General features: G+C 40.2%; 1 protein-coding gene across 4 annotated transcripts in view; it reads right to left on the reverse strand.

The window, feature by feature from the left end:
- Positions 1-19,986, reverse strand: part of LOC126424923 (ankyrin repeat and SOCS box protein 3-like) — a 212,186-nt gene that overhangs the window by 46,898 nt on the left and 145,302 nt on the right. For all 4 annotated transcript variants that reach the window (XM_050087767.1, XM_050087766.1, XM_050087768.1 and 1 more), the window contains exon 8: positions 7,297-7,484. In XM_050087767.1, coding sequence (XP_049943724.1) covers positions 7,297-7,484 — 188 coding nt within the window. The remainder of the gene's footprint in view (positions 1-7,296; positions 7,485-19,986) is intronic.

Below are 19,986 nucleotides of genomic sequence, written 5' to 3' on the forward strand. Positions count from 1 at the left end.
AGAGTCCTGAGCTGAATCCTATAGAACACTTTTGGAATGTTTTGGAACGCCGACTTCATGTCAGGCCTCACCGACCGACATTGATACCTCTCCTCAGTGCAGCACTCCATGAATAACGGGCTGCCATTCCCCAAGAAATCTTCCAGCACCTGATTGAACATATGCCTGCGAGAGTGGAAGCTGTCATCAAGGCTAAGGGTGGGCCAACATCATACTGAATTCCAGCATTACCGATGGAGAGTGCCACGAACTTGTAAGCTATTTTCAGCCAGGTGTTCAGATACTTTAAATCACATGGTGTATATAAGGTGTTCCAGAAATGTTGTGACAAACTTTGAGGGGTTGTAGAGTGTGTTCAGAGGAACAAATCAAGGATAGGAACCTGCACCCATAAATGTCATCCATTGACATTACAGAGTTTTGAGGGTATAGGCACCATCGCTGCCACTAAGGCACTCCTATGGCAGCAAATGTGACTTTGTACGCCAACAGACCATATGCAGAGCATCTCACAATGTTCTTTGCTGTTCAGTGATTGTGATAAATCATGATGATTGCCAGCGGAGAACACGGAGCTAGCTGCTGCATAGGAAGGCCTTGTCTCCTACAAAGGCATTGCTCTGTTGCCTCGATGGATGATGGTTTCTGACATGGGTTTCCATCTTTAGTTTATTTTTCTCCTGGGACCCTATGAAACCTCCAATGCTTTTTGGCATACAGGAGAAAAATAAGCTGCAGATGGTAGCCCACATCTGAAAGCATCATCTGCCAGGCAATGGAGCGTTGCATTCATTGGAGACAAAGCCTTTCTATACATTAGCTATCTACATCTTCTCCACTGGTGGTCGTGGCAGTCAGTCGCAATAACTGAATAACAAACAACATTGCGAGACATTTTCTCAACATACAAAGTCAAGTTTGTCACCAAAGGGGTGGCCTACAGGCAGGCACCAGCACCTACAACTTCAATGCTGTGAAGTGTCATTGGATGATATTTCTAGACAGGGGTTCCTATCCTCGCTTTGTTCCTCAAGACACCTTCTACAAGCCCTCTAAGTTTGTCACAACATTTCTGGGACCCTCGTATAAAGAAGGGCGGCACAAATGGACATAGGTGTGTTTCACTCCTGTGCAGAGGAATGCTGGATGAGGATGGGCTGTCAGGATGTGCCATATTAAAACTTGTCTCAGTTTCCCAAGTGATTTATCATTTCCAGCTACAGTGCCCCCATTCCTCTTGGTCTGCGTCACCAGGTCCCGAAATACTGAGGACACCACTTTGCTGTCTGCGAAATGGCTCAGCGTGGAATGGCTGCCTCAGTGACCTGTGCATTGCCCTGCATTGTGTTGGCCTCGTATGGCCACAGAGTTGCGGCGATGTCAGGATTCGCTGGCAGTCAACTCAGTGGTCTTCGCCCCTGCCGCCTCAGCACTACCCGCTGAGAGCTTCAAGGTGCCTGCGGCGTGCCTCCTAACCAGCGTGGCTAAGATCGTGGTGACAAGCGCCCGCAATCCGGCATCCGAATCTGCAGCCTTCAACTCGGAATGCCTCCGGCATGTGTTGATAGCCAACAAGACTGTCCACAATAGCAAGCTGTGGCATGGCCCGCCGGTGGCTGGCTGCGGACCCAGCGTTGGCCTCAGAGGGTCAAACCAGTGACCTGCCGTGGACTGGAATGCTGGCGCCCCATCTGCTGCTGCATGTAGCCAGAGGTGTGACACACCCCGCAGTACAGGAGAGCTGTCAAACTTGAATTCCTTGTTAGTGAACCGGTGCCTGTTTTCATGTGGCTGTGCACCTCTGTTTTGCTAATGCATCACTCCGAGTCATGTACTCATAACACCTGGATTGGGCCAGTGGGCCCCTTCTGCCTGTAACTTGCGCCATGCAAACCGCTGCATTTACTCTTTTCAGCGGGTCTACGGCCCTGTGGCCTCCATTCTACTTCGCAACCGCTGGTAGCGTAACTTACTGTCAACAGGCCTGCGCCTGACTGTAGCTTGTGCACTCAGAAATATTGGACCAAAGCTAACCTTTTCCCATCTTAAATGGTGGTGCCATTACACCTGGGAGGGCATCACACAAAAGCTGAAGAACTTGAATTGGCAGACTCTTGAACAAAGATGCAAATTATCCTTCGAAAGCTTACTTAAAAAATTTCAAGAACCATTATCAAATAAAGTATCTACAGGTACTCTTCAGACCCATAGGTATCGTCCCTGTAAAGATTGTAAAGAAAAATTAGACTAATTACAGTGTGCACAGAGATATTTAAGCAGTCATTCACCGTGCACTCCACATATGACTGCAATGGGAAGAAATCTAACATGTGGACCTTGATAAGTACTACTGACGTGCTTTTGGCTGTGTCTTGCTGAACATATATGTAGATGTAGATGTGGATGTACAGGTGTTGGACAGAAATCTGGAAACCAGAAATATGATACATTACCGTGCCAAAAATGGTGTAAGAAATCCGTTAGCGTTAAACAACTCCCAGTCATCTTGCAGTGGATGGTTTTCAAGATAATGTTATATTATTCTTCCTGCAAATCAGTAAAAGTTCAGGTAATGATCATGCACTCTTCTCTCCTAAGCAGACCACAAAGACTCAACAACACTGACATCTGGTGACTGTGGTGGCCAAGCAATGTGCGAGAATTCATTACCTTATGGGAATAAACAATGTACCATGGGAATGGTCCTTGAAATGTAAAGGTACAGGCTGTTATTAAACAAAATCTGCGATACCTGAGCAATACCAATGCGTGATGTACACGCAAAGTTGATGAATGTAACAAGCACCTATTGTAACAGTGCTGTGAGATCAGTTCAAGTTTGTTTGCATACTTTGAACATAATTATAATGATTTGTAACTGAAATTTCACAAAATATAGTTTTCATCCAAAACTACAGTCAATGAACATCAACAAATACTGAAACTCATATTTATAAAATTCTTGAGAGAAAGCCTATTTGTTATTACTGTTCAATGTAATGAAAAGACTAAGGAAACATGTTAGTAATAAAATAAATTATGTAATTGCAGAGTTATTTAGTTTTGTAAATTATGTATTATTATAATATTAGATTTTCTGTACTTTGGCTACAGAAATGACATTCTTTCGACTTGTTCATTATTAGTGATTTTTAGTAATGATTTATGCATGTAAATCCTGTAACTTTTCCTCAAGCAATGTACAACTTTCACTCGAAATCATCAAAATACCTGAAACTTCCTGGCAGATTAAAACTGTGTGCCCGACCGAGACCCAAACTCGGGACCTTTGCCTTTCGCGGGCAAGTGCTCTACCAACTGAGCTACCGAAGCACGACTCACGCCCGGTACTTACAGCTTTACTTCTGCCAGTACCTCGTCTCCTACCTTCCAAACTTTACAGAGCTTCTGTACAGTTTGGAAGGTAGGAGATGAGGTACTGGCAGAAGTAAAGCTGTGAGTACCGGGTGTGAGTCGTGCTTTGGTAGCTCAGTTGGTAGAGCACTTGCCCGGGAAAGTCAAAGGTCCCGAGTTCGAGTCTCGGTCGGGCACACAGTTTTAATCTGCCAGGAAGTTTCATATCAGCGCACACTCCGCTGCAGAGTGAAAATCTCATTCTGGGATCAAAATACCTGTTTAAAAATTAAATAACCATGTTCCAATTGTTATAATCTATACAAACCTCAGCACCAACAGCCGAAGGCAGGTAGTTCTAGCTACGATTTTGTGTGAGGCAGTACTGTATCAGATTTTCAGTTGTGTGTGACATCATCTTGTGATGCAATAAAAGCATTATAAAAGACATTTATATGTTTTGGCTACATAATTTTATACGAGGAGATTAACTACGACATAAATCACCTGACCATAGGGAAATCCAGGATTTAATTTTCATGTGCTCAAGCTACAGCAAACAGATACCCCAAGTCTTCAACATCAGGAACAAAAGAGCTAAGTAACAACATTTGTAGCTTAACAGGGTGGTTATGTTATAAGCTGATCAGACAAAATGTTCACATAACCCCTGGCAGTAATGTGACCTTGCAGTGTAACCATGGGGCCTGCAGAAAATCATGATACAGTTGAACACATCACCACCAGACCCCCATCAAATGTCACTCTTGGAACATTAACTCTACCAGAAGTTGGAAACAGTGTGAAACAAGACATTTGACCAAGCGGTGTTCTTCCATTGCTCCAGAGTCCAGGTTTTATGGCTTTGGAACCATATTTTCCTGTTACAGGCATTTGCATCACTGACAAGTAGTTTTGGAATTCCAGTACACCTTGAAATTCCCTGCTTATAACACTCCCTTTGTGTTGTTTCAGTGTTGTCAAGGTTTGCAAGTGTGACATTCAGTTCTGCAGTGACTTTTGCGCCAGTGGTCTCCTCAGTTTTTGTTGCAAACCTCTGCAATGACCGTCTGTCATGATCACTCAACACAGACTTCCATCTGCATTGTGACTTAGCAGAAGACCTTTCACTGCTTTCCTTCTATGCAGTATACATCTTCAATATGGGACCTGTTGGAACACCAAATACTTCAGCTCTTTTGTTTATGAAAGCACCTGCCATGCAAACACCAATAATTTGGTTGTGTTCCAGTTCACTTAGCTCTAACATAATGCACTCACAACTACACTGAACATGGTTCTGACCACATCTGACACATATGGAAGTCATTGTATAGGTGCCGTTCATGGTCATATACAACAGTGCAACTTGCAGTCTTGGCTAGCAATTGCATTTACGTTCAAGCATGCATTTTCCACCGTGTCTCCGTATTTTTGTCCAATCCCTGTATATGTGCACGTAGATTACAATGTTTTACCACTCTGTTTCTGCTTCTAACAATAAGTGATGTTGTTTGACAGTTTATGCATTATTTTATGTGCAAAAGATCCAGAATACTTTATAAGAGAGCAGTTTAAGATGACTGACAACCGAACTTCATACAGGTCGCCAAACATAATCTTCATGTACATTTGAGCTGTCTTATTTGCTGATGAATTCATTACATTATATTTTGAAAAAAATAAAAATAAAAACTGCTTTATCTCCCTCATTCATGGCAATAAGGTCCATGAGTGATTGTTAACATTTCCTTTTACATTTTATTACAAGACATATAATCAGATTACAATACAATACAAAAGTTTTACAAAAACTAACAAGAGGAAAAAAAGATATAAAAAGAAATGTGATGTGCTTCAAAAACTCACACATTTCTAAAAAAGTTAAGTGGGCTATGTATAAAAAATATATTTATTAATTTATCAAAGAACAGGACTGATGTGGCAACAGTCAAGACATGTCATGTGGAAACATGTCTTGATTTTGTTGCCACCATTAGTCAACTTGTCGAAAATTTTATATGCAAAATTTTAACTATCAACATGAGTTGTAAGTTACTAAAAATAAGAAAGCAAGACATTTGCACATGGTTTCTGTACTTAGAAATGCCTGCTGTACACATTTAATGCCTACATAACATATTTTTATCAAAAATGTAATGTTCAGTTTTTCAGACTTCAATGAGTCTAGCACAAGATTTGGTGCAAAACACTCATCTTTTTATATGCAGTCCAAAATTCCCAGCCAATTCTTTACGACAAACAGGTACCAATTAACCATCAAGTCTGATCACAATAATCCCTGTATATGAATGTGTCAAGTGCAGGCATGGACTACACAGTTGCTCAATATGTGTTTCCCCTTTGAATGAAACAACCATTTCAGCACCATTTCATTTTCAAAATCAGAATGATCTGCATGGTACACATAAGAATCACAGAAACCAGCACTCTCCTCTTTTATTTTTGATATAAAAGCTTTGGTTGAATTAGCTGAATCACTTCTTTTTCCCTCACATTTTTTTGATAAAAATTTTGTTATCTTTCTAGATGCAATTTAATATGATACCTTGAGTCAAATAATCTAACTTCGAGAAGCTGTAAATTCATTTGTACCTATATAGTTAACAGTATCTAAAATCAAGATGGTATTGCTGACACCAAAAACTGTTATCTGGCTCAAAGATGTGTGGTTAACACTGCTATTATTTCCAATAATTCTTATGTTGTTCTGCAACATTATTTTCCCACTTACTCACTTGATGTTCACAATTGACAAAGTGAAATTTGTTCTGAACAGTAGGCATTCCTTAGTAGCTTTGTTCTATCAATACACCACTGCTTTTTCATTGCCTAACAAGGTAATTTCAGTTTTTTTATATTGCTGTAGAAGATAGTTGACAAGAACAATAGGCATTCCTTACCACTTATTTTCTGCCAATACACCACTGCTTTTTCTTTGCCTCAAGAGGTAATTTCAGGTTTATATTTTTCTTTGAAGATAGTCATAAGTATAGCTATCATCCGTTTCTTTGCTGTTTGTGGATTTGCTGTCTGCCATATCTAGTGTTCCTGCTCATATGTCTGCAGTGTTTAAATGTTTGTCTGAGTGTTTATACATTTCATTTCAAATATCACATAATTCACTAATGGACTCAGTTGGCATCTGTTGTACATCTCTGAAGGAAGCAGTGAAACATTCACAGAATTCACCATCATGTGCACAGTAATATTCAATGCACAGAATATTTTTTTGAAGATAGAACAATGATCAGAAATGTGTGTTTCCAAACATTTATCAGAAAGAAAAAAAAGAATGGGCTGGTACAAATATTAGATTTGGTTTTTAACAAAGTTTTGAAGCAAGATTCCTCTTAAATGATTGTTGTGAAAATAGTATGGCTGTAGTTTCCTGATCATGTACTTTATGCTCACAATTAATAACAACTAGCAGCATTTGGAGTATCCATCTCTTTGTTGAAGCATCAAACCAGGAAATGCCCATTTCTGTGATTTTAAAGAGTGCATTGCTAGCTGAAGTTTGACATGTGGATTTCAGGTGACATTAACTATGAGAGGGAAAAAAATTACTCCATGTTACAATGTGACAAGTCATACCATTCACATGTGAGTGAACAAACAATATATACAACAAAATGATCAAAATAGTAATAGTCTATTAATTCTTCATTGTAAGCAATAAGATATAGCATTCAAATTTGTTCATAAAATGACAGATAATTTACTGATGATCAAGACTTGTGGTCTGTTTTTTAATACTAAGATATGACCACCTCACTGAATTGTGTGGCTCCTCCCCATGTCATGCTTTAGGTAAGTAAATTACACAGTGTGAATGTGTATAGTTTTGAAATGATTCACCATTCCCAAAACTCTAATTTTGTTGTACAGCCTTCACAGAATGACAATACTTTTACCTACCATTTTTAAGGAGCAGATGCAGCACAGGCAATAATTCCTTGTGGTCAGCCTTGTAGTAGAGTAGGTACGAGACAGGACCAGTCACTTTGTAATCTTGTGCGAATACCCCACTTTCACATTCAATAACCTTCCTTACTAAATGTGGATGGGCATGCATCCACTGCAATAGCAATTCAATCGTTTTCACTCTGCAACAAATGGACATGTCCAATGCTATCCCAGAACTGCATTATACTCAACATCAAAATGTTAGATATTAAAACAAGAAGCAACAACAATAAATGAGACGAGTGATGGTGATGGTCAAACAATTTCACAGATTGCATCAAATCAAACACTAATTCAGTGAATTACTGACCACTGATATTTCACTATTATCTTGTTTTATTGTAGGCCCACTATAAATCACAGAATGTAGTGCTCTGTCTTCTACAAAGTAAAAATTTCTAGGAAATTCATAATGGAAGACTGAAATGTGGCATCATTATATTTTAAGTCACAGCTATTAATGCATGATATAGTATCACTGATACAAGGGTGCCCATACCAGGTGGCAAAGGTGGGCTGCATCCCCCACCCCACTGGGAAAGAGAAAAAATATAGTGTAGTCAGCTGTTTTTCTTTCAAGAAAATGATTGAAAAGTTGGTATTGCAAAGGTTTTTAACAGGGTCAGATTTGGAACTTTGTTATGGCTACGTACAAGTCGCCATTTGTCTTCCAAAACATTAAAAATACTTCATACCGACAGGTCTAGGCTCCACCCCATAAACTATGGTGTGGGCAACCTTTGCAGTGATTAAAAAGTGTCATTCACTCTATTGAGATGGCGATCACTTTTCCCTTTCCACTGCATAGTCTGCTAAATTAATTTCTCAGTGACATTTGATATTAGTGTGTCAGTCAGCAGTGATAACAAATATGGAAAGAAAATTACATGTAAATAATTAATTTCTCTGCACATACTTTCATCACGTCATGCACAAAAAATTAAAAAGTGCTTCACAACTGGTACTTTGACACCAAGTACCTTAGACAAAAGTCTCAGGGCATTCAATGCACTGGCAAGTCTGTTTGGATGGTGTGCTGGGTCCACCAAACATTATGTATTAATATGTAAGCTGAGACAATATATTTTTCTTTCACTAGCATGGCTGATAAGATGTATCTGACTTTTGCCTATGTTAAGCATACTGCTCAAAATTCCTCGCAGCCAGATCTAATCACACTGGAGCAGTCATTCGATGTGTTGGGCTACACACAGTGGCATTACTAGAGAGTTATAAAGTTCTGACAACTTATGTATGAAATCATAGATAGGAAATACAATCTGTACACAAACACTTGATACCTGTTTTGTGGTTCCTCTTTGTGCAATTTTAAATAATTCATTATACCAAGTGATTCAACAAAGAAGAACAGATTTCAGTTGTTTAAGACAGACAAACAGTAAAAGATAGAAACACATTGCACATGTAACTGGGCAGAGGAAATTTCAAAGTTTTGACAGAGCTGTGCTATTGTTTGTTTGTAGAAACATGGTGACTACACCACACAAGAAATTATTTTGTTTGTTGGGATTTGCATGAAGTCAATCCATCGTTCAAGTGCAACGTGCATCAGCCATCAATTCAGCTAGAAGTCGCCTCTGCACAAGCAGATTTATGACTGGCATATAAAATTCTTGGAAGTTTGTTGCATGTGCAAAGGGAAAAGCACTGGCCAGTGACACATGTCTAATGAAAATGGCAAGTGTATCCAAGATGCATTCACATGGACTCACAAGTCCACAAGACAGGCATGCCAGTAACTTCAACTTCCTCAAACAATAATATGGCGTGTTCTGTAAAAAAGCCTGCATATGAAGCCTTTTAAATTGCAGTTACCGTAGCAATTGCATTCCAGCAACAATAACACAAAATATGAATTTTACATTTTCGTTCTGCTGGATGTGGCAGAGGACACTTTTTCCAAACAACTCATCTTTTTGGTCAAATCGATGCACGATACCATCCCGCCTCAGCTTCACCTTGAAGTGCGGCATTGTCTTAATAACAACTTCCACAATGTTGAGTTGGGAGAGGTGGACACCAAGATCTCGTCCATTGCTTTAGGTCTCCCAGGTCATCAGAGCCCACACCTTACAATTTTTCTCTAAGAGGGCACCAAAAAAAAATAGTGTCTGTCTCACACATGGCAGCTATTCTTCAAGAGCTGTAAAACTGAATTGCTGAAACTGTCAATTCAATGAACAGGGACCTCTTTATTCACATGTGGACTGAAACGGACTATCATTTCGATGTTTCTTGAGCAACACCTGGTGCTCGTATTGAGAGTACGGTATACTGCCTTCCTCTATCCAGTGACATGTACAATGTCTCTCTATCTTTCATAGTTTGTAATAAAAAAAAAGGACTATTTTCTTTCTTTTTGAATTGCCCCATTCTTAAAAAGTAAATGTATATTTCTTATGTTGTGTGGATGCAATTTTATATTGTGAAACCAGACAGAGGTAATGTTATTTTCTGCATTTATTAATAATAGGTAAAATTATGATTTTCTTTGTTAAATCAAATAATTAAATTTTATATTCATGATTATTATACTGACACTCACATATTCTCATGCATGTAGCCATCATGGTAATGGCTTGGTCTTTTTATAAATACCAAAATGCAAAAAGCGATGTAAATCAAAGAAAATTGACTAATTAAAAATAAACTGTTTACAGTAACAGCAGAATTAAATTTTTGTATCAACATTGCAACTAAACATCGCAATCCCCACTCTAGCCTGAGGCAGGTATATATACAAAGCAAATCATAGTGGAGAGGCATAACGTAAGGCTCAAGGCAAAATCTTCTTAAAGAGAAGTTGCAGTGTTAACAATGTACCATGTCACTGGAAGAAATTGGTGGAGATGCTTAAGAATAGAATGCTACAAATGTATTGAGGAGAATGTGAATAAAGCATAAGTGTGGAGAAGTGCAAACAAGTAATGAAATACATTTCCTGGCGAAAAAAGATGAAGCACCCAGAATGGGAGACTGTCTAATATTATTAGAGTCACTGCAAAATCGAAGTCAGAGTTACAGAGAACTTTTGAGGATGAGCCCACTTATCATCATGTGTTTCACACCCTCTGGCCCATTTGAATGCACTGATTCATTCTGGAAAGGTGTCATACAGCCACTGTATTCTCTCCTGAGGCAAGTTAGCACAGAACTGTTGTAACTGGTCATTGATATTATGGATTCTGGCACTGGGATGGAACTGACACCTGAGTTCATCGCACACACTTTATATAGGGGACAGATCTGGAGATCTTGCTGGCCACAGGAGAAACTCACCATCACACGCACAGTTCATAAAGACAAGCACAATGTGTAGATGAGCATTTCCCTGTTGAAAAAGGACACCACAATACTGTATCACGAGAGATAACACAGGGATTCACAATGCCTGTCATGTACCACTGTGATGTAACAGATCCCTCAGTAACAGCCGTGGCCTGAGGTCATGCACAATGGCTACCCACAACATGACACCAAGAATAACAGCACTGTGTTCCATCAAAATACTACAAATGCAGCCATTTGCATTGTGTGTTAATGGCAGCCTAAGCATAAAATGCTGATTCCCCAGTCTGGCTGCCGCTAGTCCTCAACCAGTGGTTCAGGATGATACAGAAAGTTGCAGTGAGTTCGTTACTTGTTCTCAGACAGTAGGCACAGATGTAAAAGGGTTACAATATGCTCAGTATATAATACGGGGTGTTCAAAAAGTCTCTCCGTAGTGCCGTACGATTGTTAGCCGTGCATGCCATATAATTGTTCACATGCCTGGGTTATTTCCCTTCAAGTGGACTCTCCCAACATTCCACTGTTTTTTTTATCTCAGCCAGTGTCAGTCGTATCGTTCGTGTGTGTCATTTCATGTTGACGTGACCATTTAAGTTTAGTTCCTTTGCTTATTTGTTTCATTTCTGTCACTTTTAAAATGCCAACCTTTGAAGAATGTGTGTTTTTAGTTGAACATGTGTTCAAAGCTGGTGGTAAACACACAGTTTCAGTTTGTCAAACCTTTAATTCAGTTTTCCCGGAGACAACACTCCCACATCGCAGCACTGTGCGAGATTTGACTAACAAATTTCGAAGTACAGTTTCAGTGCCAGATGCACCGAGAAGTGGTCGTCCTGGCATTTTGTCTGAGGATAAATTACTCGATATTTCTGATAAAATGTCCATGAGTCCGAACAAGTCAGTAACAAAACTTGCCCACGAAATCAATGTTAGTGTCGGAATGGCCCACACAGCTGTACAAAATTAGAACTTTTCCCATACAAAGTGACAGTCGTGCAAGAACTGAAAAATACTGATCATGGCAAGAGACTGCATTACTTTCCATGATTCAAAAATTTCGTTCAACAAAATAGAAGGGTTATTCTTAATGAAACATTTTTCACTGATGAGGTGTGGTCTCATTTGTACGGATACATGAACTTGCAAAATTCTCGTATGTGGAGTTCTGAAAATCCATTGTGTATTCATCAGGAACCACTTCATTCTGTGAAAATAGGAATTTGGATTGCAAATTCTAGACGTCGCATTGTGGGTCCCATATTTTTCAACAAAACAATAAATGCACACCGATACTGCAATGATATTCTGTACCCATTCATAGGAGAACTTGTGTTAAGTGAAATACTGAACGGTTATTTTCAACAAGATGGTACAACTGCACATACAGCTTGTGTTTCAATGTCACTGCTAGCTGACGTTTTCGGTGATCGCATAATTTCACAGGGACTTTGGCCTCCATGATTGCCTGACCTAACACCACATGACTTTTTCTTCTGGGGTGCAGCAAAAGCAACTGTCTATAAAAACTGTCCAAATTTGTAAGTAAAAAGGAATATTCAATAAATTAATAACTTGTATTTCACTGAACTTCATTTCGGTATATTCACTGCAGCATATAGCACGCGCATCTAACAATCATATGGCACTGTGGAGAGTCTTTTTGAACACCCCATACTGTGATCCTTCCTTGTGGTGGTCATATGTGGTCAACCAGAACCTTGACAATGACATATTCCCCAAGTTGAAATGTATTTCCAGTTGTCAATGTGGACAATCATCAGCTGTATAATGGAATGACAACAATGAAAATTTGTGCCCATCTGGGACTCGAACCAGGATTTCCTGCATATCACTAGTGGTCACCTTACCTTAGGCTATGGCTCACAGCCAGACCCGAACTTCCACGTGATGTCAACCATGTGTCTACAATGTGCACTCATACATTCATTATGTATAATCCTGTACAGGGGAGACATTTTAATTGAAAGTTACTTGCCCAGTGTCCATGGATAAATATGATATTTCATTGCCTGTCTTGTTCAGAAGTACAGTGTGAAGTTCCTTCGCAAGTGCGTGCATGTCTCAACGAACACTTTCATACTTCTCAATGACACAGACACTGCAATATCAAACATTTCCCCAGTTTCGAGAAGCACTGCATGAATAGCAAGTCAAAAGTTTCCACCAGCAACAATCTTCTATGGATACTGGCAAGATCACAGTGTGGTAGCCAAGTTGAAACTCTACAAACCTTTGCAATGTCACTATGCTATTCTGTGGCAGAGTATGGATGTTCTTTTTGGTACATGTTAGCATATGCCAAGCAATTGGCCACAGATCCAATGCAGAATTATAACAGTTTGCCCGAAATCCAGTCCAGTCGAATGGCTTTACCACCTCATAGGATTAGAACCACCTCCTGTCTGAAGAGAAATCGCCACGAATGATGAAAGACAGAAAATGCAGCTGGAGAAAACGCGTCCTCTGCATGGGCAAGTACTGTACCCACAATGACTGAAGTCAAGGACGAGTGTCCTTAGAACATTTATGGCACTCGCAACCATTGCTGAAAAAGCTAGGTTGCAACTATGGCGTGTTACAACCTACATTTTCCCTTGCTGGAAACGGGTTTCAGAAACTCTACCTCCTGGCTATGATGAGTAATGGACAACTTGGAAGTGACTGAACAGCTGAGATCTGGAGTTGGCAGATCAAGGGTTAATTTGGCAATACAGAGCTACATTGATCAATATGCTATTCAGTGTGACTGTGGGGATGACCAAATTATTCAACATAGGCTTCCATGCCAACTGTGTGCAGCCTCCTGCACAGAAGACGAACTGCATCAAGGATCAGAAAAAACACTGGAAGTAGGCAAGTTTTGAGTGCACGTAAAACAGATGTTGGGTCGCATGATTGACTGATAGAATTGTTAGATTTCCTCCTGAGAGATATGATGCCAAATTCTGTCCAACTGGTGCTTTAGATCACCAACATCGGCAAGCAGGGATAGATTTGATGACCTTGCTGGCCAAGGTAGGATTTGGCAAGCATGATGACAAGCAGCAGAAACTCTCCCCCATGTGGGTTGGCATTATATTGCTGAAATGTAAGACCAGGATAGCTTGTCATGAAGGGCAACAAAACGGCGTAGAATATCTTAAATGTGCTGCTGTGTTATGTTGTCATTGTAGCACCCTTACAGCACAGCAGTACGTTAATCACATACTATGGACCATTTTGTTACCATTCATGGCAAGCCATCCTGGGCTTACATTTCAGCAAGATAATGCCTGCCCACATGTGAGAGTTTCTACTGGTTGTCACTGTGACAGCCAAACTCTACCTTGGCCAGGGAGGCGACCGAATCTCCACCAAATTGTGAATGTTTTGAGCATTATGAACAGGGCCCTCAACTACCTTGGGATTTTGATGATCTAATGCATTAATTGAACAGAGCTTGGCACAATATCCCTCAGAAGGACGTCCAACAACTCTGTCAATCAATGCCATGCCAAACAATTGCTTGCATCGAGGCCAGAGGTGGACCATGCATTATTGACTTGCTCAATACAAGAAGTTCTCTCTCTTGAATAAATCATCCATTTTTTCTAAAATTGTAATCATTTGTTGGCCTGTACATGTAGATCACATCTACTGGTATACATCCCATTTGCATAATTCCTTTGTGGTGTGTCATTTTTTCTGTCTTGAAGTGTATAAATACCATCAGCATTTATCAGGGGAAATCAAAAAACTTTAATTATCACCCTGAAAGAATAAAATTATGTAATTAGTTTGTTGTTTAGCTGTGTGTTCGTATCTGCAGTTCTGGTACACACTGAAATCCCTGCACTACAGTGCCACATCATACTGCTGGAGAAGGAAAAACTAAACTGCACACCACTTTGACAAAATGTATTTCTTTCTTCTTCTTCTTCTGCTTCCTTCTTTATCTCTTATCATGAAGCGGTCATCATGTTAATATGGATCTGGTAACATAAGTGATGGAGGGTGGCCTGATTCTCTTCCTGTCGCCATCCCTTCTGTCCCAGGATAGATTTTGTGTACCCATCTGTCTGAGTAATGTTATCCCATGTGAAAGTGTGAGAACATTTCGAAAATGCTTGTGAACCATATAACTGGGACGCGACATGTGTACCAGGCCAGTATTCACTTGAACAGATGTGTGAAACTGACTAAACCCCACAACTGGGCTAGCCAGCATATGGACCATCACTATGAATCTGCCAGATGGATTTAATCTGGGGCAAGCACAACTCCCTGAATCCCAGAATCTGTGTGATAATGTGCGTGAATGTCTAGGTGTGTCACGTCAAAAATGTGAATATTATGTGGTAATGCATTCTGTCCTACGAAGGGGAACAAAGCTGCAACAATCCACAATGTGTTGGTGGAAATATACAACACAGTACTGGCATATGACCCAGGGGTCATGTGGCAAAATTGCTTCCAGTGTGGTAAAACAAGTCTGAATGACAAAAACAAAGTGACAGATCCTCTCTCTATAAATAACTGTGAACTGCAAGAGAAGTGGAGGCTGTGCTGATAGAAAAGTGGCATTACAATATGGTGAAAAACAGCAGAAATCTCACACAACATTTTGAAGATTGCAAAAGTTGCGAGCCACTCGGTCCAGCAGTTCCTTGCACCCATCCAAAAGCCATTTGAACTAAAACAGCATTGGAAATGTTGCAGCTGCATATGGGCAATCCAGATTACGTCTTTAGCTGGCTAACCACCATGGATAAGAGCTCCAATTAGCGAAACAGGTTGCACAAGTTCAGTCTGAATGAGTATTCTTACTGACGTTCCTACTACTCCAGATAATGCTCCAAATATAAAGTTCAAGAGCTGCCTGAAACGTCCTGCACATGTGTTTGTAGAATGCAGTGTAAATCCCTTGAAAAACATGTCAGGTGTCATTTGATGGTAACTTCCCCTCTTCAGGCGTGTGCAGTTTGAACATGCTGTGGTCATCCAGTGTTTTTTGAATAGTGAAAGAATGGAGATGTGTCCTAACACGAGTTAAACAATGTACTGTTATCAAGCTTTTTACTGTTGAAGAGTGATTCCTAGTGATATTCATCATCATTTAAAGGCTGTTTATGGTGACAATGCTGATGATACATCTACCGTAAATTGAGGGGTAATAAAATTTCATAGTGGTGAGCATGGCAAGCCACAACTGATGATGAAACAAACAGCAGACATTTGATCACTGCCAATGAACTCATTGACGATCTGGGCCAAGATGACTGGCAGATCATTCAAAAGTGTATTGCAAACTATATCAGAGGAATGTCTCAGCTTCATTACTGAACAATTAGGATATCATAACACCTGTGCATGATGGGTAAAATGCCATCTCACAGTCAAGAACTAACACTGTCAATTAGAATGCTGCAACCAACTTTTGCAGTGCTACAGTGATGAAAACGATGACTTTTTTTTTTAATATTGTGACATTCACTTTCTCTTCAGATGAAAAAGTTCAAATTACAACCATCCGTGCGAAAAATTTTTTTGACTGTATTTTATGATGTTCACCGAGTTTATGTAACTGATTATTTGGTACAAGGGGCAATTTTAAATTATTCTCAGTATGCAGAGTATCAAACATCTCCAATCTCAAGTTTGTCATGCCAGAGGAAGTCTGGTGCCAATAATCTTGCAACATGACAACACTTGTCCCCCCACATTATGCACAACTGAAGAGCCATTGCGAAACCTGAAGTTTGAACTGACTCCATGCCTTACGCCCCCGATCTTGCACCTTGCAGTATTTACTTTTTTCCTCTAACCAAGGGAGAGCTAGAGTGTAATCGTTACACTTCTGACGATGAGAGGAAGGCAACTGTCAAGTCCTGGATATGAGAAAAGTGGAAAGTATTTTTCAGTGACTGAATGACAAAACTTGTCACATGTTGTGAGAAATGTGTTAGTATTAACAGTGATTGTGTGTAAAAACAAAAATATAAGATTTTGAAGCTTGAGAATTTTACTTTTTGCATAAGATGGCTGAAGATATAGGTGATGTAGACAAGTGTAATGTGCTGCGAATACACAGAAAGATAGATCCTTTATCATTTAGCTACAAAATAGCAGGTCAGCAACTGGAAGCAGTTAATACCATAAATTATCTGGGAGTACGCATTAGGAGTGATTTAAAATGGAATGATCATATAATATTGATCGTCGGTAAAGCAGATGCCAGACTGAGATTCATTGGAAGAATCCTAAGGAAATGCAATCCGAAAACAAAGGAAGTAGGTTACAGTACGCTTGTTCGCCCACTGCTTGAATACTGCTCAGCAGTGTGGGATCCGTACCAGATAGGGTTGATAGAAAATATAGAGAAGATCCAACGGAGAGCAGCGCGCTTCGTTACAGGATCATTTAGTAATCGTGAAAGTGTTACGGAGATGATAGATAAACTCCAGTGGAAGACTCTGCAGGAGAGACGCTCAGTAGCTCGGTACGGGCTTTTTTCAAAGTTTCGAGAACATACCTTCACCGAATTGTCAAGCAGTATATTGCTCCCTCCTACGTATATCTCGCGAAGAGACCATGAGGATAAAATCAGAGAGATTAGAGCCCACACAGAGGCATACCGACAATCCTTCTTTCCACGAACAATACGAGACTGGAATAGAAGGGAGAACCGATAGAGGTACTCAAGGTACCCTCCGCCACACACCGTCAGGTGGCTTGCGGAGTATGGATATGGATGTAGATGTAGATGTAGATGTAGATGTAGATAGAAAATCTACATTTTCCTCTCTTATTGTACAACTGGTCTTATACTCAGTTATAATTCTAGACTGCAAGTCTGTGACCTGAGATCAAGGAGTGAAGCGACCAGTGGAAACATATAAATTCACAACCTTACTTACTTACATACAAGGTATTTGGTTCTCATCAGTCCTGCAATGTTTAGTCTAATGTACATTTTGTCCAGTTCACAATTATGTCTGATCCTCCATTCTACAGTGATCTCATCTTGTACCGGACCAAAGATCTTCCTTAAGACTTTCCACTCAAAAACAAGAAGATTGTTCAAGTCTTTTTTCCGGTCACTTCAAATTTCACAACCATACAGTACTATGGGTTGAATCATTGTTTTATACAGCTGGAGCTTGAAATTCCTCGAGAGACCACGCGATGCAAGAAGTTGTCTGGGACCAAAGTATGATCGGTTGGAGGCTTGGATCCTTGCCTTGATTTCTGCTTCACATGCTGCATCTTCTGAAAAGATTACCCTAGATATTTAAATTCACAAACCTTTTTGCATGATCAGTTTTGGACTATCAGAGGCTAGAGTGGGTCTCTTGAATAAGCATGGGTCCTGCTCATCACCAGACATTCCATCTTCGATTCATTCACAAGGAGTCCAATTTTGCTTGCTTCTGCCTCCACACTTTCGCTCATCCACATTAGTTCCTCCTTGGATCTGGACTAAAGGGCCACATCATCAGCAAACGCGAGATGTGTGATTTTCTTACCCTCTACCTCAATACCCTAAAAGCTTATACGAGAGACTTCTCTCATTGTCTTTTCAAGTGTCAGGTTGAACAATACTGGTGACACACCATCTCCTTGTCTCAATCATGTGTTTATGTTAATGTTAAAGCTCTCCAAGACTCGGTTCCTCAGCTTCACTTTGCCTCTTGAGTCAGTGAGACAAATTCCAACTAGGCTGACGAGTTTCTTGGGTATTCCAAACTCCGTTAGGCAGTTGCTCAGGCTCTCCCGGTGGATGCAGTCATATGCCTTCTTAAAATCTATGAAGAGCACATGAAGTTCTTTGCCATACTCACACAACTTTTCGGTGAGTTGTCGCAGCATAAAGATGTTGTCGACAGTTGAATGGCCCTTTCTGAATCCCCCCTGATATTCACCAGTCGCTTCTTCTGCAAAAGGCAGCATTCTATTCAGTATACAATTGGACAAGATCTTAAAGCAGACATTCAAGAGGGCAATTCCTCTGTAGTTAGTGCAGTTCATTTTTTCACCTTTCTTGCGTATAGGGCATATGACAGCTGTCTTCCAATCTTCTGGGATCTCCTCCAAAATCCAGATCTCCTTGATTAATTTGTGAATTTTCTTGTGAAGTTCCTCCCCTCCAGCTTCAATTATTTCTGCCTGGATTCCTTCTTCTCCTCAGCTTTTGTTCTTCTTTAGCTTCATTATCCGATTCTTTATTTCTTCCAGTGTGGGTGGAGGATAGTCTAAATCTGCACTGTCAGGAAATTGAAATTCAAATACATCTTTAGGTTCATCACAGTTGAGGAGTTCCCTGAAGTATTGTTTCCACCTTTCAGCAATGTCAAGCTCACTGGTCAGTATGCTCCCATTATTGTCCTTGATGAATTTTTGGTGGCTTTGATATCCCTTCTTGAAGAATTTTACTTTCTGGTACATCCTTCACGTCTTTTTCCCCAAGAAATCTTGTTCAGCCTCATCTATCAGTCCTTTAATGTACATTCTCTTTACTCTTCTCAGGGTTGCTTGAGTAGTTCTCTGAACGTCTTCGAACTGTGCTTTGCCTTGTGCAAAATTGGCCCCTTGTAACCAGCTCTCCTTGACTTCTCTTCTCTTGGCTAATGCCTTAATGCATTCATCCCCAAACCAAACATTTTTGCCTCTGATCCGCTTCTTGATGACTACATTCACCACCTCATTTTTGGCATCCTTAACTTCTTTCCACATTTCATCCGCATTCTCTTGTGAAACCTCTTCCTGCAGATTTTCAAATTGGTTGCTGAGCTGGAGCTGAAATTCTTCTTTCTTTGTGTTATCTTTCAGTGCATCGATATGGTAGTGGACAACTTTGGCTTTGGGTTGTACTTTTAGCCAGCTGTTTACAAGGAAATGATTGCTCCCACACTCTGCACCCCTTGCTGTCTTTACATCCCTCACCCAGTTCTTTGCTTTGATATCTATTGCAGTGTGGTCTATCCGATTAACTGTTTTACCGTCTTGTGATACCCAGAAATTTGTGGTGCTTATGAATACCCCTTTGGATGTTGCAAAGGTTATGAATCTATGACACTGCCGTTGCTGAGTTCATGAAGACTGTGTCTTCTGATTGTTGACAGGAATACGTTCTCTCTTCCAACTTTAGCAGTCATGTCTCCCAGTAGGACTTAACAATTATTATTTGGGATGGCATCTATGACAACCTCCAGTTCTGTGTAGAATTCATCCTTCACTTGGGATGTACTGTCTTCTGTAGGTGCATCGCAATTCACAAACGATATTTTACATCTCTCTATGTCTATTGTTAAAACTGCTATTCTAGGGGTC

Source organism: Schistocerca serialis, chromosome 10 (genome assembly GCF_023864345.2).
Source record: "Schistocerca serialis cubense isolate TAMUIC-IGC-003099 chromosome 10, iqSchSeri2.2, whole genome shotgun sequence".
Taxonomy (NCBI): domain Eukaryota; kingdom Metazoa; phylum Arthropoda; class Insecta; order Orthoptera; family Acrididae; genus Schistocerca; species Schistocerca serialis.